This window comes from Molossus molossus, unplaced genomic scaffold, assembly GCF_014108415.1.
Source record: "Molossus molossus isolate mMolMol1 unplaced genomic scaffold, mMolMol1.p scaffold_m16_p_12, whole genome shotgun sequence".
NCBI lineage: Eukaryota > Metazoa > Chordata > Mammalia > Chiroptera > Molossidae > Molossus > Molossus molossus.
In genome coordinates this window covers 85,810,751-85,830,915 of record NW_023425347.1, presented here as the reverse complement: position 1 = coordinate 85,830,915, position 20,165 = coordinate 85,810,751, and the positions used below count along the sequence as shown (strand labels likewise).

Genomic DNA, 20,165 nt, shown 5'->3' with positions numbered 1-20,165 from the left:
TGGACCAAAGAGTCACAGGTTTGATTCCAGCCAAGGGCACATACCGCGGTTGCGTTTCAACCCCGGTCAGAGTCATGCGGGAGGCAACCCGTTGATGTGTCTCTCTCACATCTCTCTCTCTCTCTCTCTCTCTCTCTCTCTTCCTTCCTCCTTCCCCTCTATCTGAAGATAAATGGAAAAGTATCCTTTGGTGGGGATTAAAAAAATAAAAATAAATAAAAAATACACGCTACCCGGTTTGGCTCAGCAGTTAAAACTCAGCCCACGGACTGAAGCATTCCAGGTTTGATTCCCGGTCAAGGGCATGTGCCTGGGTTGCAGGTTTGATTCCTCCCTGGTTGGAGTCGTTAGGGAGGCAACCAATCAATGCATCTCTCTCCCATGGATATTTCTCTCTCTCTCTTTCTCTCCCCCTCTCTCTATCTAAAAATCAAATGAAAAATATCATTGGGTGAAGATAAACATACATACATACATAACTTGAGCTGGGATTTTAAACCAGGTCCATTGACTCCAAATCTGTTCCTTTCCTGGGTAAGGGGGTGGGTTTCAGGAACAGCTCAAAAACAGCACACACTCCAGCCAGTGGGGTTTAGTGGTTGAGCGTCAACTCAAGCACCAACAGGTTGCTGGTTCGATTCCCAGTCAGGACACATGCCCAGGTTGTGGGCCAGATCCCTAGTTGGGGGGCATGCAGGAGGTGGCCAGTTGATGTTCTCTCTCATCGATGTTTCTATCTCTCTCCCCCTCTCACTTCCTCTCTCTCTAAAAAATCAATAAAAACAACAACAAAACACACACACACACACACACACACACACACACACACACGAGGAAACCAGGGCAGGGAGCTCTGTCTCTAGGCTGGAGAAGAATTGGGGGTCTCCAGGATACCCTTAGATTTTCTAGAAGAGTGATATAGGGAAGGGCCTCCTTACTGCCTCCCCATGCTCCCCAGGAGCCCCCACCAAGGCCCAGAAGGAGAGCGACCAGTGCCCATCCTACCCTGGGTGGCCTTGGTCCTTGGCTTCTCCATTCCAACTTCTGGCTCCAGGGCTCAGCAGGGCTTAATGGTAGCCATACTCCTATCTGGGAGGGCCTGTGGTGGGTCCCCATGCTGTGGATCCTCCTCTGTCTGTCTGGGTGTGGTTGTATATGAGGTATTTTTGGGAGCCTGCATCTGGAGTCTCTGCCTTGGGTCCTGGGCCCACGCTGAGGGGTGTCTGAATCTGCCTTCAAGTTGAAGCCCGTGTGACCATGTGGTGGTTTCTCCCCCTCCCAGATTCTTCAGATACATCTCACCCCCAGGAAGCCTCCTTGGTTAAGCCCACCTGAAACTGTGAAGATGTGATTTATACAACACACATAGCTACGATTTTCCTGAGTAAACATTTATAGAGAAGTCTCACCTTCCTTGTGAGAATGGGGGACCCCTGGAGCAAGGCTGTTTGTTTCCCCTCCAACTGAGGGTCCCTAAGAGAAGGGACATGTCTGCCCCTCAAACTGAAGGCTTCTATGTCTCTTTCAGCCTCAGACTCATCTGGTGCTCAGCCTGGCACTGCTCAGGACCGCCTGCAGGCGTGTGCATGTGTGCATGTGTGTGTGCATGTGCGTGCGTGTACGTGTTTGAGGGTGGGTAGCCAAGACTTCCAGCTTCTCTGCCTCTGCCAGTTTTCCAACCCCATGACTGATCCCACCCAGCTACAGAGGCCCGGGAGGGTGAGCTGGGCTCCCTGGACTGGGGGAGGCAAGGGCTGGGGCCCAGAGCCTTCTGCCTTTCGCTGGAATAGGCTCTGGGCAGGAGGTGGGGCCCATTTCTCCCTTTTCCCCCATGTTTTGTGTGGGGAAGTGGGGCAGCCCAAATGCTAAGCCCCTGCTGGGGCCATGACCGCTTCTCCCTGCAATAAGTGAAGATACAGCAGCTATTAATATAAGATGAGTTCACGGGCTCACAGCTTCTGCAGGCTGGAAAACAGGCTCCCGGGGCCAGGGGCTGCGGCAAGTCTATCTGTCAGACTCTCTCTTGGAGCCTGGAGCCCTCCGGCCCTGCATAGCCCAGCTTCCTACATGCTGAGACCTGTGTGTACACAGGCACATGCACTTGAGCACACACAGGCACACATGTGGGAGTCTAGACCCCTGATTGTTCAGAGAACACACACATGCATACTCACCCAAACATGCATGTATAATCAGATGTATCTGCACACTGGTACACACATTTGTACACAGATATATCATTGCACACATGTGTACAGACTATGTCAATTTCATGTGCACATTGTTGCATGCAGGAACACACACTTGCCCTTGCACACATGTGTATACACACATAAACTTATCCTTGCATACATGTGTGCACACAGGTCTGGACATAATTGCATATTCACATATATAGACACAAAACTGCACATGTGTATACAGATAGTATCCATAGTCATGTACACACATTTGCATACAGGACCACATTTAATGACCTGAAGGCCTGTACATGCCCTTTTGCACACAGAGTGCACAGTCGCACAGGCTCCCCACTGTTGTCAATGCTCAGCAATCAAGAATTTACAGGCAGACCCTTGGTTTCTAGCACTATTGAGATGAGCTGGTTCAGCCTCCCCTCCTTGCCTCTCCCCTCCCCCAGCCTCATGACAGGCAGCTCCAGCTCCTGCCAACCCCAATGCCTGCCTTCTGGCTTCCCGCCCCTCGGGGGTCCCCAGATCCCTGATTAACCCCCTCACTAATTGGCCACCAGCCCCTTGACTTTGCTGCAGGCCTTCTCGGGAGCTGGGAGCGCAAGGCTGCAAATTGGCTAAGCAGGATGGGTCTGGGGAATAGAATGCAGGGGCAGGGTGAGGGTGCTGTAAGCCCAGTGCCTGGCTGGAGCCAGGCAGGACACCCTCTATACCAGGGATGGGGCAATACTGACATCGAATGTTCTTGGGAGGGCTCTCCTCCAATCCACATGTATACAGTCCCATGAAGCCACCCCTTCATGTACATTTACACTCTCACCAGTTGTGTACATGGGCATGCCCCACTCACTTCTTCACACAAATGAATTTGAACATTTGCACATACCCAAGTACACTCATGAACAAACCCAGTAGGCATGCAAGCAAAATCTTACCTGTACATAAGTACATCTGCCAGATATCTCAAGAATACTTGTATATGTTTGTCAAAACATACTTCGAGCCTTGGCCAGGTAGCTCAGTTGGTTAGAGCATAATACTACTACACCAAGGTTGTGGGTTCAATGCCCAGTCAGGGCACATACAAGAATCAAGCAATGAATGCATAAATAAGCAGAATAACAATTCAATGTTCCCCGCCCCCACCCTCTCTCTCTCAAATCAATAAGCTTAAACACACACATTTTGCCTAAACGCACAAATGTACAGGCTTGCAAACACATACATGTTACACATGCCTATGAATGTTCTAAGTATACCTGTCGGCATGCATGACCATACACCTACATGTGTGAGTGCACACTGTGGAGTCCAGGCACACATGCACCCTACTCACATGCATGTAATATTTGAGTGAAGAAGCTACCAGGTGACCGCAGCACAGGGAGAAACCCCTGTGGCCTGCCTCTGGCTCTGCAGAGGAAATGGAAGCTTACGGTTGGTGCAGTCTACTGGTGGGGGTAGGAATGGTGGAACCCACCCAGGTTCTAAATTGCCTTTTCCTACTTCCATGTTGTTGCCTAAGCCTGGACCTCCTGAGTTCCCTTCAGCCTTCAGCCTCTGTAGTTCCTGTCTCCTTGGCACTGAGACCAAGACCACAGGGTATTCTATTCTCTTGGAGGCAGCCTGGGGCACTGGAAAGAAGAGTCTTTATTTCCATGCCTGATGCCAACTCGCTGTGTGACTTTGGGCAAGTTGCTGTGCATCTCTGTGCCTCATTTCCTCAACCGTGAAACAAGAATAAAGTTTTGTGTTGGAAATCCTCTCAGGACTGGCCTGAGGTGACCATGGGGTCATGTCTATGGATGTGCTTTACACAGGCACGTGCATCTGGGGGAAGTGTTAGTTCCCAAGATGGTGAGATGCCAGAGTAGAAGGGCCTGTCTACATCGTAGTCAACTCCTCACTGAATAGGTGAAGCCCAGAGAGGGAGCAGTCAGGCGGGAGCCAAAAGACCCGACTTTTTACCTCAGTAAGTCATCTGAGAGTGTGAGCATGTGTGCACAGTTGCTGAGCTAAGGGTGGAGGTACTGACTGCTGAGATGGGAGAGTGCCATGCAGGACTCCTGCCACAATTCTACCACGTGATTTCTTTGGGTGTGAAAGGCTTTTTTTGTCCTCCAGCTTCAGAAACCCCTCTAGACACTCTCACCTCCTGGGGCTGAGGAGCAGTCCATGGTGATAACCTGAAAATGCTCTCAGCCTCATGATCTAGGAGTGAACTAGCTGACAACCACCCCTAGAATTTACAGGAAATCGAGCCAGATTGCCCTGGCTACTGGGCGGCCAGGAGGGGGCAGCGAGGAACTGGCAGTGGGAAGGGAGGGGTGGCTCCCAAGCACTCTGTGTGAGGTTTGCCTGGGATCATATGTATTCCTATAACTGTGCGGATCTGTGTTCTTGTGTTCTGGTTCTCAAGTGTGGCCACTGACGTGCACCTGAACAGGTGTGTGTGCATGTACTAAGTAGGGTGAGTCTGTGGGAAGCCCCATCTGATACCTAGGGAAAATTTATGGTACAGGTACTTCCAACTCTGAAGGTCTGCAATAGCTGGGCCCTCAGTTCAGCTCACTTGACTTCAAAGTAAAAGCAAAATTAAGCATTACTTGTAAAATTAGGCTCCGGGAAGTGGGTAGACAAGAAGGGAAAACCTTTAACATGCCCCTTATGACACTAAAGACCATGATTGTAGATGGAGAATTCTGAAAGTTGTTTAAGTTGCACGGTGAACAGAGCACCAGCTCTGGCCAGAGACCATATTCGAACTGTTGCTCTGTTCCTGGCCAGCTGTGTGGTAGGCAAACTCCCTTTACCTCTTTGAACCTGTTTTTCTCATGTGTAATATGGAGGACACTTGCCTTATAAGGTTGAGATAAAATGTATGCAGTTTGGGGCAAGTAGTAGGCACTCCGTAAATGCTAATTCTTCTCAGGATTAGCCCAAGAGGTGAAGTGGCTTGCATAGGGTCACAGCTCCAAGTTGAGAAGCCGGAATTTAAGCTTGGGCCTCCCGCTTCCCAGAACCACATTCCTTCCCTCCAATTCCCCAGCAAGGGCAGCTCCCAACACCACCATTTTGTCTTCTCCCAGGGCAGGCGTCTGGCTGCCTGTCAGTCACCAGCCTTGGGAAGCCAAGTGCTGACTAAACACAGGCCTAAGCAGGGGGGTGGAGCAAGGGGCTCCACAGGGGCTAGCCAGCTCCTGCGACCCCCTCCCCCTGCACCCCCACCTTCAGTGATGAGCTGAGTGGCTGAAGAAGCGGTTGCTGACAATTAGAAATTTCTGTCCCTTTTCCCAGGATGCCAGTGGGTGATTCTCTCTGAACAGCAGGCATGACCAGCAGTCACCTACACTGCTCCTGCCCCTCTGCTCTGCTGGGCCCGGAACTGGGTCTCTGTTCGTAAATTATCCCCAGGGACAGTTACCCGCAGCAGCTGTGCTCGGAACAACCACAACCGTTGCTTCCTGGGTAGGTCATTTTTTGGGTCAGAATGTAAACCCAGCCCCCTTGCCTGAGAGAGGGGCTGCAGCAGCCTAAACCTTTTATCGGATTCCATTGTAAATCGTTCTATTTAAGGTAAGTTGCTTGGGTCTGAGAAGCAGACAAGATGCCGGCCAGATGTTGGGAGGCAGCATCAGCATTCAGCCTGTGCTCCTCTCCTGCCTGATGCAAGGAGTTACCAGCAGCTCATCTCTCCTGGTCCCAGCACACTCCCCTCAGCCAGCTAAAAGGGGCTTGGAGATCTAGGTCCCCTAATTTGGGCTTCCTCCTAAATCCAAATGGTTTCCGGCCTTCATCCCCACCTCCTGAACAGGCTGCACCATTCACACCCAGAGGCCTGCTGCTCTCTGAGCCCACCCACGCTGGACCTCCCTCCAGAGCTCTGGCCACCACCTGTGACTCTCAATGTTGCCCCCTTCTAACAACTTCTCCCGTTAAAAACACACATACACACCAGAGATGGCTGAGTGGCTACAAAGATTTTATCAAATTATTTAAAACATTGGCATTTATGTATTCACGTGTATACAGTTACATGGAATCTTCAGGTCACTGGGGGAGCTAATGTGGTACACACATGAACCTGGCAGGGAAGCAAATGAAACCAGGCTTGGAGCCACAGGGCTTTAAAAAACTGGACATCCTTCTAAGGACCTGAGAGTAGTAGGGCAAAGGGAAAAGGGTCACTTAGGGGTTTGGCTTAACCCCACTGCTCAGATTAACTGAAGGTCCTTTCCCGTCCTTGGGGAAAAGGGACCCATTTTCAGACTGTATCTCCACTACATATGTGCTCACTCCCTAAAATCTCGATATGGCAAACACACCCAAGAATCCACTGGAATAGGTCCTTATAAATGTTTACACCAGAGAAAAGAAGGCACTTTGGGAGCATTACGGTCACTTTCCTACATGTACATCATTCTAGACAGCAAGTAAAAATTGGTTAGTTTCTCAAGTGAGTTAACTGAATAAAGTTAATACAATAACATTGTTCCCTAGCACTCACTGAGGCACAGAACCAGGCACGTCTCTGGGCAACACCTGGTCCCCAGGTCAGCTGGACTCCAGTACAGCTCACAGTCTGATGCCCCTAGGAAGTCTGACATGTCTCCTGAGCAAAAGCCCCTGGCCTTGGGGCACTGCCCCATCCCCAGGCTCTGAAGTCAGGCGAGGGGGGCTGCAGTGGGAGGCACAAGGAGAGCAGAGCTGGGACACGGTGGGAATGCTTAAGCAGGGTCACCAAAGCCACAGAGACCTCAATCTGTCCAAGCTGGCGCTGCAGAGCCGGAGGATCGGCGCCACGGGAAGAGATTTCACATTAGCCCTGACAACACCGCCTCAGCTCTGCGGTGACATTGGCCAGGGTCGTTTCTGAGGGCGCTCGAGCTTCTGGAGGCAAGCTGAAGCTTGGGTCCGCTGCTGAGCTTTCAAGGGATCAAGAGCCTGCCCCCTCCCTGAGGCTGCTCCTTTGGAATGTAGTCATCTCACAACCTGGGCAAAACCACCAATCACTTCTGACACTGCCTGCCGGTTGGAAGCTGGGCCCCTGGGCCACAGGAATGGGGGCAGGTCCCCTGGGCTGAGGAGACCAGGAAGGGAGGTGGTTCCTTGACTTCAGCGCTTAAGAGTCCTTACAGGCCATTGTTCCATATGGTTACCAGCCTCAGCCCAGTTTAAATAAATCACTAAACTTTGCATTCTACAATTACAGGATTCCAAAGACACATGATTACCTGCACAGGGTCCTTTATCATCTTAAATGGTTCTGGGTTTAAAGAAGTATTTTGGGGGGTATACCAATGCATAAGGAGAGCGCAGCTGACTAGGTCCCAGCCCACCCCCCACCCCCACCCCCAGCGGAGGAGGCTTCGCTGGGCCGGCTGCTACAAAGTGCCGAGCTTGGCTGCATAGATTTTAATGAGAACGTCAGGCAGAGCTGTGCTGTTGCTCTCCGGGACTTGCAGATCATTACCAAACCAGCTGTAGGATGAGAACACAGCACATCGAAACCCTAGGAGGTCACTGAGCTAATGATCTAATCCTACCTTCCGCAGGCAGTGCCCCCCCACCTCCTCCTGCCCCCAGACCAGTCACAGTGGACTGTCCATTCCAGAAGCCAAGCCAACACCGCCCCCTTCAAGGTCAGAGCAGAATGTTAGCAAGTGACATTGGCTCCCCTTTTTTCAGAAAGGAGGGGGATGGGGGTAATTTAGTAAAAGCCATTAGACCCAAACCCTGGCCAGGCCCCAGGACTCCTATTTGGGAGAACCACTGCTCTCTGCCTGCTTCTCCAGCCACTCCTGAGCTGCAGCCGGGGGCACCTTCAACGGCCATTTTAGGGTTCTGAAGAATGCTTCCAAAGTGCAAGGTGGGAAGCAGGGCAGGGGCCATACAGCCTGGTACGCTCAGCACTAGAGCCAGGTGCCGGCCCTGTGCCAGAATCCTGACCGGGGAGAGGGAGAAGGGCACTCTGGAGCCGGCCCAGCAGGAGGGCATGCTGGCCCTACAGGCCCTGGTTCAAGGAAGAGAAGCAGAGGGGGAGCATTCAGCCGGGCACAGTGGCGGTACCCATGATTACACACTCTCCTCAAGCCGGAGGGGTTTATGAGGGCTTTGGCAATTACTACAACCATTTGCTGTGCGGGGTAGAGACAGATCCTGTTTCTCTTTGTTTCAGAGCTCTGAAAGCAGGAGAAGCCAGGAGAAGCCGGTTTCAGCATAAGAGGCTATACACAATAGTCAGGGCAGAAGAGAAGAAACCTCACTGCTGGCCAAAGCTGACCAGTTTTTTTCTGAATAATAGCACCTGTGTATTAGCTCTGGGAAAAAGAAGGAAGAAGGGAGGGAACATCACTGTGTGTAGTGAGGAGGGGAGCTGGAAACAAGACCCAGAGTCTGCTTTTCAGCCCTCCTCACAGCTGCCAGGCCCCCCAGGCAGCTACCTGCGACGGCTGCCAGCCTGAGGGACTGAAGTTTCTACAGTTGGCAGAACCTATGCTTAAATTGGGGAAATAAAAGGGGGAGGAGTTGAAGAGGAATTGAAAACAGCACCTGTCAAAGCTGCCCACCCCCTTCCTTCTCTCACTACCTCTAGTCCCCCAAAAGGGCAGCTTCCAAGGCCATGTGGTTGGTTGGCTGGTGACAGCAAAGGGGAAGCCAAGAATTACGAGAGGCTATAAGGGTCTGAGCAGCACTGACAAGCCCAGCACAGGTTCTGGGCCCTCCTGCTAGGACCCCCACCTATGGTGAGGTCTGAAGCAGCACAAAGCCAAGACTGCTCTGCCCAGGCTCCAGCAGGTGCCCACTATTTGGTCCCAGAAAGCACAGGTGACTTGGAATCAGAAACCCTGGGCTCTAGCCCTGTCACAATTCAACTGTGATCCTTGAGCAAGTCACTTCCCAACTCTAGACTTCAGCATCATTAAGAGGGCAGGAGCCAAGGAGTTCCACCATTCTTCCAGGCCTGCAGCTCCAAGTCTCTATGCTTGGCTCCTGACATCCAGCAGAAGCCCAGATCTCTGTGTGTCGAGGCTAATTTGATCATGGGAATTAGAGGTTAGAACTGGGCTATGGTGCCCAGATGTACCTGGTGGAGAGGGAGGGGCATTTAAAGGACACCTGAACACCACACTCAGGAGAGGGAGCCTGGGAAGGAGGCAAATACCTCAGTCTTCATAAAGCCATCATTTATGGGCACAGGGGTTGAGATCTTCTTTAGGGGCTTGATGGCTCCTGGAATAAAGGGGATCCAGATACAGAAACAGCTTAGCAAAAGACAGTCTCACCCTGCTGATCAGGCACAAGGGTGCAGCAGTCTGGTTGCTGGGGCACGCAGCTGCTCTGACCTCTCAGTGCATGGGAAAGGGCCGATTGTGTCCATGCAGGCTCCAGGACCACAAGGTGGCTGGCATTATTCAAAGTAGCTGAGGGCAAAGATTTTGGGAGAAGACCACAGTGGAAAATGGCTCCTAGGGAAAGGCACTAACTCCAATTTAAACCCACTCAAATGGATCAGCTTTGGGGTTTTCCCCTGTCTTCAATATGCAACAGTCACTTGAAGGGAAGAGGAAGTATCTCCGCTACTGACCCTCAGGGGCCCCATGGGGCCTGGCTGTGGGAGGTGGGAAATACATGCTGATTTGGAGGAAGCACTTGGATGTATCTTTGGTAGCTTCAGGGAAGGCTTTGGCCCCTTGAAATTATTATTTTTCCTCCCCCTTTTCCCCCATGGGACTGTTGGGGTAGGCATAAAAAAAAAGGCAGACAGAAAGAAAAGAGGTGGGCAGCAGGCAGAAAGAATTAATCCGACCAGTCGTCCTCATCAAACTCAGAGGAGTCATCTTCTGAGTCGCTGTACTCAACAGCAATGCGACGTGACAAGATGGTGGCCACATCGTTGCCCACGACATCCCGCTTCTCCTGTTCCTGCTGCTCCTCAACCCTGCGCAGCTGAAAGCCTGGTGGGAGAGAGACGGAAGGGTGTGAGGAAGGGGGAATGGCCACTGGCTGGTAGAATATGGGAAAGGACAGCGAAAAAGAAGGTTCCTTTGGAAAAGGAGGAAGCAAGAAAAAAATAAAGATGAGGTTTATGAAATGGTGGCCCTGGTGCTATAGGTACGTCTGAGAGGAAGCCTGCCATTCTTCCCCATTTCCAGCTCTCAGGCTGGTGAGGACAGTACTTCTGGACTGGCCACCACACTCCATCTAGTACATACAGTCTGCCCAATTCATTGACTACCACAGAGCTCAGCTGCCCTAGGCTTCTCCTCTATACAACCCTTTAGTTTCTTGGGGATCCTGCACAGAAGAAACCATTGTAGCCCCTTGGTATCAGACCTGGCCTGACAAAAAGAATGAATGCTCAATGACGGTGAGATGATGAGGGAGGAGAGGAAGGAGGGGAGAAAAGGTGACAAAAGAGGAACGAGGAGAAAAGGGGGAGAAGGAAATAGGTGAGAAAGAGGGAAAGAGTAGGGAGGAAGAATATGAAAGGCAAATAAGCGAAGGACAAGAAGTGACTGAGTTCAGATGACAAAGTACCTTCTAGGACAGTGATTCTTGTTTTTCCCTGGGGCACAAAATGGAAGCAAATACACACAAAGCACAAATTTTCAAGGAGTTAAAAAATCCCTGGTTAAGAATTCTTTGCATTAAAGTAGGGTGGAAAGAAATCTAAATTCCCCATATTTTAGGGTGAAGTCTTTCTTCAGGCCGATCCTAGACCTAAGGTCCCAATCTCCATGTAATAAGAGCTACTCCCTGGGAAGGGCACAGAACCCCTCATCTACCCTCCAATCAGTCATCCCAGCTATAGAAAGACAATGCTTCATGGTTCCGGACCCACCACTGGGATTTACCTTGACGGATGGCTGAAAGTAAGTCGCTGCGGGCATCGCTCACGGGAGGCAAGGACGACTTGGACTTTGGTGTATCAGAAAGTGGTGGTGGTGGTGCAGCAGGTTGGCCATCTGCACCACTGTATAGGAGAGGAGGTGGCCCAGGAGGAGGGGGAGGAGGGGGAGGGGGAGGTGCTCCTCCTGTTGGTTGGGATAAGGGAAGTGGTGGCAGAGTTGGGTAGTCAGCTGCCGGTGGTGGGGGAGGAGGCGGAGGGGCAGCAAAATCAGGGTGAGGTGGGAAAGAAGGCGGTGAAGGTGGTGGTGGGGTCACTGGGGATCCAAATCCTCCAGGTGGTGGTGGCGGAGGGACGTTTATCATTGGAGGTGGAGGCGGAGGGGCAGAGGGTGGAGCACAGGTGGATTTGAGGCCCGGTAGAAAACCCAGAGGAGGAGCTGGTGGTGGATGGCTTGGGCTGACCACACTGGATCTTTTGGGTCCAGCTAAGCCAGATGCTCTTTGGTTGTCTGCTGGGTAGCTAAAAGGACAAAGAAAAAGACTCACCATCACTTTCAGGATGCAAATATCCACCTACAGTTAAGCTACTCTAATAGCCTAGATTCATTTTGGTTAACTATATCATTTCATTTTGGTTCAAATAATAAGAAAAATCTGGAAATGGTCAGAACAGACCAACAATGAAATGGGCAGCCTTGTAAGGTAATGAGCTTCCCATCAGCAGAGGAGTCTAAGTAGAAATTGAGAAAAACTACCTGAAAGAAGTAGACTTGAGATTCCTATATCAGGTAAGGGTTGGGCAAGATCACCTCCTAGGTTCCCCTCAAACCTTTCAGCTCTCCAAGGAAAGGCACTCTCCTGAACCCTCCTCCAAAAGGAATGGTCAGTTTAATCGTGGAGCCAGGACTACAAAGGCATGCAAGAAAAAACTGGAATAAAAATTCAAACACCACCCACCCACCCTCTGTTCCTCAGGCTATTAACATTCACTCGATCTTGTGAGGGCAGGAAACCCAAGCCAAGCTGACCAAACCTGAGTGGGGTACAGATTAGGCAATGGCATTTTCAGTGATCATGTGTAAAAACTTGAGAAAGAATGGAGGGTTTGAGGGTCAGCAGAGACAGGAAATGAATGTGCCACAGACTTGACCCAGGTTGAGAGAGGATTAAGGCACACCTCTCCAGGGTCAGGTATGCTTGGCTGCAAGGTCTCAGGCCATGTGCGAGGCTCAGTGAGGGCTCCTTTTTCTACCTTTGTATCTGCCCTGCACTAACAGTTACTTCTTAGAAAAGCATCCATCTTGCAATTTTCCACAAACCTTTAATCCTTAGCTGCATCTGACAGGACAACTGGCAGGAAGTGATTTGGGAGGCAGAAGGAGATTTGGGATTAATGGTTTCAAGAACCAAGAAGAATGGGGCTGCGGGGGAAGGGGTGATGCTTAGGGCATTGCTTTAGGTTTCCATCTGAGGGGTCCTCAACATATCCAATCTCTTGTCCAAGGAGAAGAGTGTATCAGACACCAGAAAGGGAAAAGTAACTGAGGAAACAAATCTGAAAACTCCTCAGAGCCCTTGTCAGCCATTACTTGCTAACTTCCCCAGTATACCTCTGCCAGGGACACTGACAAATACCAAAACGAACAGATTCTAAGTTTCATCTCTCTTTTCCCTTTGTTTCATTCTTTCTGGAGATTCTATCCAACAGTGAAACGAACCAGAAGCAATAGAAGAAAAAGGTGACTGTCTGCTAGGTTCCTTGATAACTGAACAAGGTGTCATAAATATTTTATGGACGGTAAATTATACCACTTCAATTCATGCTGAGTTAAAGCTAAGTAAAATATAAGAGATAAGTTTGGTGACTTCTGTCTTTTCAGGTATTGCTAATAGTAAAGAACACAGTCTCTGCCAAGCCGGTGTGGCTCAGTGGTTGAGCATCGACCCATGCACCAAGAGGTTGCCGGTTTGATTCCTGGTCAGGGCACATGCCCAGGTTGTGGGCCAAATCCCCCCAGTGGGGGGCATGCAGGAGGCGGCCAACTGATGTTCTCTCTGATCGATGTTTCTATCTCCATCTCCCTTCCTCTCTCTCTAAAATCAATAAAGGAAAAAAAAAAAGGACAAAGGCTCTGGACTCAGACTGACTTGCTTTCCAATCGTGTTGGACTCTGCCTCTAACTGGCTCAGTGACCTAAAGTAAGTTTACTGAGCTCTCTGTGCCTTGCCATTCACTCATCTGAAAATGGGTACCTATCTCAAGAGGAGTCTTGTGGGGATTTAGTAACATATATACTGTTTGGTATAATGCCTGGCCCCTTACAAACATTTGATAAATGTTAATTATTTCTATTACCTAGACAGATTTGCCTGAAGTTATTTTAGTGGTCCTGGCCTACATTTGGAACTCTTATTTTGTTCTTGAGTTTTTAATCTCCCAGAGTAGATGGAAAAGGTACCACCATTTACCTGAATTCTGCTGGTGGCGGTGGTAAGCTCTCCTCAGAGAAGGAAGAAGGCAGAGAAGTGGAGTCCGACTGTGGTGGTGGTGGGCAGTTGCTTGCATCCATATTTTCAAGAGAGCCAATGCTGCCATTTTGGTACACTGAGGGTGGATACCTGACAAGGAACGTAATGCAAAAACTGTCATTTAAAAACTCTGAGTGAACCCTGGCTGGTGTGGATCAGTTGGTTGTGTGTTGTCCCATGCACCAAAAGGTTGCTGGTTTGATTCCCGGTCAGGACATATGCCAGATTGTGCATTCAATCCCCGGTAGTGGGTGTGTAGGAGGCAGCTAATCCACACTCAGCTCTCACATCGATGTTTCTCTCTCTCCCTTCCTCTCTAAAAAATCAATTTAAAAAAATGTCTCGCCCTGGCCAGTTTGGCTCAGCGGTTGGAGCGTCGGCCTGCGGTCCGGAGAGACCCGGGTTCAGTTCCCGCTAAGGGCACGTACTTCGGTTGCAGTTTGTCCCCGGCCCTGGTTGGTCGTGCGGGTGGCAGCCACTCGATGTGTCCCTTCACGTCGATGTTTCTCTCTCTCCCTCTCTTCCTCTCTCTCCCTCCCGCTCTATCTGAACAAAAAATGGAAAAATGTCCTCGGGCGAGGATTAAAAAAAAAAAAAAAAGTCTAAACCCTGGCGAATTTGGCTCAGTGGTTGGAGGATCGGCTCATGGACCGAAGTGTCACAGGTTCAATTCCCTGTCAGAGGCACAGAGCTGGGTTGCAGGTTCAATCCCCAACCCCGGTCAAGGTCGTGCAGAAGGCAATCAATCAATGGTCTCTCTCACATTGATGTCTGTCTCTCTTTCTTTCTTTCCCCCACTTCTACTCTATCTAAAAAAAATCAATGCAAAAATATCCCTGGGTGAGGATTTAAAAAAAAAAGATTTTTTTTTCTAAAAAGTCTGAGTGATTGTCTCGTTTTCTTTAAAAAAAAAAAAAAAAAAAAAACCCACAAAAATGCATTTGATACAAAGGTTATTAGGAGAAATAAAATAAGTATATTCCCCATATAGTTTCTGTCATACTGAAATTTTATTTTAGGACTAAATATTCTATCGTTACCATCTCTCAAATAGATTGTAGGAATGGGATTCACCGATTATCAAAACCATGCTGTTCCTTTCTCAGTGTTGGCCTTGTCAAACCCAGCAATTCTTTTAAGTTTTTCCCCAAAATGTTAGAAGCCTATACCCAAATCCCAAAGTCTGTCTGTGGCAAAGGGCAAAGCCAAGCCCCAAGGCTAGTGAGCTGGCTGTAAACATGTGACTGGCACACAGCCTGGTTTTAAGGCCAGCAAGCCTCTGGAGTGCTCAAAGGCCAAGGAGGTATTTGACTGCAAAACCAAGCTGAGGACAAATCCAAGGTACTATGTGCTTGTTAGATGTGGTCTCTCCGCCAGGACTCTTATCAATAACAAAATGAGCTGCCAATTAAAGTAGGGTGCTATGGCTTGCCTCATAAAAAGCTGCCCCTCAGAGCACTGGGCCTTGGGTGAGCCCTGGCTGGTGAACAACAACAAACCTCCAAACAAGTACAAAATACTCCAAGCAGCAGCTAGCAAAATGTGGCCTGTCATGGCCCCCTACCCTGCCACCATTGTTGGGTTCTAAAGAATGCATCTAAAATAGACCCCAGGGAGAACAGAGTTGGAGGAAACTGAATCAAACGATGCTCTGATGTGGAAAATCCCCAAGGCCTGGAGCCCTACAGGCTTAACACATCTTTTCACAGGTTCGCCAACAAGCATGTCCAGGTAGACCAGCCATGAAGCCCAATTCTATATTGGACAATAGGGAAACGGGAGGCTAAGTCTTTATTTTCACCAACCCCATTTAACAAAACAAAAACAAAAACCCCAAAAGACCCCAACCCCACAAAATAGTTGGCATATTCTGAACATGGAAGCTTCCGGCCTTAAGAGTTGCTGAATCTATGACAAGGGCCTGTCTGAACAGAATGGGACAACACAGACTAAAATGGCTCTTTTACTGGGAGGTGAAGGTAATGGAGGACCCTCAGGGCTGATTTCCCTGTAGAGAGAAAGGTTCATTTTTCCTCTCACCATCTTCATCACTCATTAGAACAAATCTCTTAATCCAGGAAGAACAAGTGTCAGAAGTGTCAAGATTTTTAAAATTCAAGAATTTCATGGTAGAGTTATTTCTAAAAGCAAGAACAATTCAACTCTTTCCTTTTATCATTCCTAGACACCTGGCATGGGCTGGCATAGTTCTCTGACAGTCAGGATGCAATGTATTTAGGAGAAAAACCAGGGCAACATTCATACCAAGCAGTCGTGGTAACTTGCCTTTGAATGTCACACAGGATGGACACTAGGATAATTATCAAATCAAACTTTAAGACAATTTTCCCCCCTTTTAGACCTCTAGTGTGATTTGGTATTGGGAAATGGGGTCAAACTGACATCTACTATTTCTCCATGGAGATATATAGCCTCAATACTGGCTGAGCGACCTTTCCCACACTGTCTCTGAGGTCTGCTTTCAATCCCTTGGCCAGCCTCTCTCCTGAGACTGACAAAGGCCGACTGAAAAGTTGCTTTGGTGATTCTCTGCCTGGCCCTCCCTACTCTTATGAAAGGCCCAGCTCTTAGGCACTACCTTCAAATCAATGCTCTGGAGGCAAATGGCCCCCAAGACCACTATTCTTCCCTTTCCAGTCTTTCCTTTGAGGCCCTTAGACATGCCAGTGTCTGGCACAGTGAGGGCACTAGAAGCCATGGGCTTTCTTTTCCAGGCAACTTTGGTCACTTCATTCAAACTGCTGAGTCTCGATTTATTTAGCTAATTTTAATCACCAGATGGATGCACGTTAAAGTAATGGATTAACAGTGGTATCGATCTAAGCCATACAGCCAGACTTCCGGGGGTATGAAAGGTGTCACACTAAAGCTGTCAGACTGATGTCCCCAGTCCCTTTAAAGAATGCTACCAATAGTACAAAAGCATCACCTACCCAGAAGGCCCTAGCTTTTCTTTGGATTCCACAAATTCTTGTCCCATCTTCATTTTTTCCCACTCTTCCTTACGTGTCTTGATTTTACGTGGGTTTATATTCCCTCGATTTGGATTATCTTTCTTTTCTTTCTGTAATGAAAAGAAACAGAAAATCCTTTGTAAAACACTTTCCAAAGTTCTTCTCTAAAATTCCATCTATACCTGGCGGGTGTGGCTCAGTGGATTGAGCATCGTCCCACAGACTGAGAGGTCCCCGTTCAATTCCTGGTCAGGGCATATGCCTGGGTTGTGGGCTTGATCCCCAGTAGGGGGTGTGCAGGAGGCAGCTGATCGATGTTTCTCTCCCACATCAATGTTTCTATCTCTCTCTCCCTTCCTCTCTCTCTAAATAGTTAATAAAAACATATTGAAAAAATTTTTTCTGTCCTGGCCAGTTTGGCTCAGCGGTCAAAACGTGAGCCCGCAGACCAATGAGTTATGGGTTTGATTCCAGTCAAGGGCACGTGACTCAGTTATGGTTCGTCCCCGGCCCTGGTCAGGGTTATACAGGAGGCAGCCAGTCAATGTATCTCTCTCACATTGGTGTTGCTCTTTCTCCTCTCTCCCTCCCCCCCTTCCCTCCCACTCTAACTGAAGATAAATAGAAAAAAAAAAAAAATCCTTGGATGAGGATTTAAAAAAAATCCCCCCTCCCTGGCCAGTTTGGCTCAGCAGTTTGAGCGCTGGCCCGCGGACCAGGGAGGTCCGAGTTCAGTTCCTGGTAAGGGCGTGTACCTCAGTTGCAGTTTGTCCCTGACCCTGGTTGGGGTCGTGTGGATGTGGATGGTGACCACTCGATGTGTCTCTCTTACATCGATGTTTCTCTCTCTCTCTTCCTCCCTCTCTCCCTCCCACTCTATCTGAAGATAAATGCAATAATGTCCTTGGGTGAGGATAAAAAAAATAAATAAGGAAATAGTTAAAACAAAACAAAACCACCAATGAGGTTTCTTCAGCATGTGCAGCTGCACTAGCCCCTGGCACTCTCTTAGGCCTCCTGGCAGCCATGCTAATGGGATTGTGAAATTGCAACTGGTAGGTCATATATGCTTACCCACATCACTAGGAGTCCAAGGGGAGAGGAGTATCTCCCAAAACTAGGCCTATGCTCCCCTGCCCCCAGTAGTGAAGGTGTTAAACTGCTCCTGGTACAAATCAAACACTATAGAGCCTTGTGCTGATCGCTGAGAAATGAGCTGCAAAACTGGCAGGGAAGGGACTAGCCTAGTTTGAGTGTCCAGCAGAGTCAGGTGCAAATTGCAAGAGAAATAAATGGTGAATAGAAAAGTCAATTTCTAAAACTCAGCCTGAATATACTCAATTGTTAATAGCGCTAGGGGGAACAAACACATTTTTGGTGTGATTTATACTTTCATCTTGGTTGTGCTTGTAGTGGACACATTTTTTTAAGAGTTTCACCTGGCATCCAAGCCAAGCAGCCTCTCAGAATGATTACTTCACATAAGACTGGCTTCCTTTTTATCCCCCCTCCACAATCGTGCCTACTGATGTGTAGAACAGAGGCCCCTTTCCCCTCACCCTATGCTTTCTCTTCTCTTTCATGATATCCTTGGTGTCCTGCAGCATCTTCTCCTTCCAAAGATCAAAGAAGTACGAAGGGTCTGTGTAGAATTTGAGTGCCTCTTTCCCATCATCCCTAGGATAGAAATGAAGACAGGTAGCTGTCAGTAGATAGATGAGCTCCTAACCAAATCCAATATTCCAAATACTTACCAGTTAGCAGTTTTTACACTCAGGAATCAAGTCATTCAAATTGATTGCATACTTCCTCTCCCATATCAGCGTTCCAATGCCCCTTGAATGCTACCTCGTTATTTATCTGGCTTTTAAAAAACCTTAGCCTTCCGTTCAATTCCTGGTAGAGGAATTTGCATAGTCAGGGCAAAGAATGGGCTACAGCAGCAGGGATCCCAGTTATTTCTAATGATCTGCATAGCCACAGACATCTCCCTGAGGACATCCTGACATCAGAGGGGATTTCTGCCACTGGTTTCCTCTTGCCACACCAATTCCCCTGGATCTCTAGGAAGCATTAGGGGCCCCTCACCCACCTGAAACCTGTGCACACATGTGTAGGTTCACATGTGTACATTCACATGTGTACGTATGCATACATATATACACATCAGTGCATAAATGTGTGCAGCTGGTATTCCTCTGTGAAAACAGATAACCACAGCACTCCACCTTCTTGCTCCCTTCTAGAATAGCTCAGCATCTGCCCAGTACCCCTCCAGATCCCCAACCACAAGGGGGCTTCATTGAGAACAGATGGCCAGATGTTTTATGACCGCAAAATTTAATTACCATCTCTTAGTGGCTGTGATGGAATAGAGTTACTGAGGGTTAAGGTAAGAGTTATCAAAAAAACCCCAAACAAACAACAACAACAAAAAAACAGGTAAGAATTATCTGCCAGGCTCAGCAATCCTGGTTGGAATCCTACACTTTGGATAACTCGCTCTCATTTTCCAGAAAGTATGTGCTTAGGAGTGGACATTTATTTTAACACTATTCTGAACTGAAAAGGAGTGGAAAGGCAATTCTATGCCCTGGCTTCCAATCCTATCACAACATGCAGAAAACATTTCCAAATCAAACACTAATGATTTTTATATTAAATCTTGTTGAGCCCCGGCTGGTTTTGCTCAGTGGTTAGAGCGTCGCCTGCAGCCCAGAGACCCGGGTTTGGTTCCCGCTAAGGGCATGTACCTCGGTTGCAGTTTGTCCCTGGCCCTGGTTGGTTGTGCGGGTGGCAGCCACTCGATGTGTCCTTTTCATGTCGATGTTTCTCTCTCTCTCTCTTCCTCTCTCTCCCTCCCACTCTATCTGAACAAAAAAATGAAAAAATGTCCTCGGGTGAGGATAAAAAAAAAAATCTTGTTGAGTTAGTTACACATCCACTCATTTCTGCTAGGTCAAATTCAGATAACTGAAAGGAGAATGTTAAAAAGGAAAATACCATTACCTAAAAAATAAACTTGTTTTATATCGTTTGTTTATCCTGTCCTACCACACCCTATATCATACTCCCTTTGATATTATCAGGTGTGTACTCCCTTCTGCCCCACAACTCCTCTGCCCAAATCCAAGTAAATGATAGAGGCTGCAGAGTGAAATCTCTGTCCTACTATGATAGCCAGCCCCTTTGAAAGCCAAGGGACAAACATAATTTCACACAATAATAATGTAGAATAGATGCTAGGTACTTTTTCTGTATCTGTGTAAGAAGCTACCAGGCTTCTCTTTCAAGCTCCCTGGATCAGGCGGGTGTCCTTGAATTTCCCCGCACACATTCTACTTTGCAGTATACCCGTGTCTCACAGAAGATATCTGCCTCTAGCTATCTGTAATTACTTTTTACCTGTTCCAAAGATATTTATGGATGCAAGCAAGATAAATATTCGTTTTCTGTCCCGGTTCAGTGGTTATTTGCAGGATGATAACACTACCAGACCATTAGAGGGGAAGGACTTGAAGGGGTCTACAAGGCTACCTTCTTTTTATTTATTTTTTATTTTTTTTATCCTCACCCGAGGACAGTTTTCCATTTTTTATTCATATAGAGTGGGAGG

The 20,165-nt window shown here is 48.4% G+C and overlaps 1 protein-coding gene across 1 annotated transcript in view; it reads right to left on the bottom strand.

The window, feature by feature from the left end:
* Positions 1-9,609: 9,609 nt before the first annotated feature.
* The window catches only part of WASF2 (WASP family member 2), a 78,893-nt gene continuing 68,337 nt past the window's right edge, over positions 9,610-20,165 (bottom strand). Inside the window, exons 5-9 of the mRNA XM_036257293.1 lie at positions 18,109-18,226; positions 16,529-16,659; positions 13,515-13,664; positions 11,051-11,565; positions 9,610-10,150 (exon numbers count right to left, since the gene is read on the bottom strand). Coding sequence (XP_036113186.1) covers positions 9,993-10,150; positions 11,051-11,565; positions 13,515-13,664; positions 16,529-16,659; positions 18,109-18,226 — 1,072 coding nt within the window. The 3' untranslated portion in view covers positions 9,610-9,992. The remainder of the gene's footprint in view (positions 10,151-11,050; positions 11,566-13,514; positions 13,665-16,528; positions 16,660-18,108; positions 18,227-20,165) is intronic.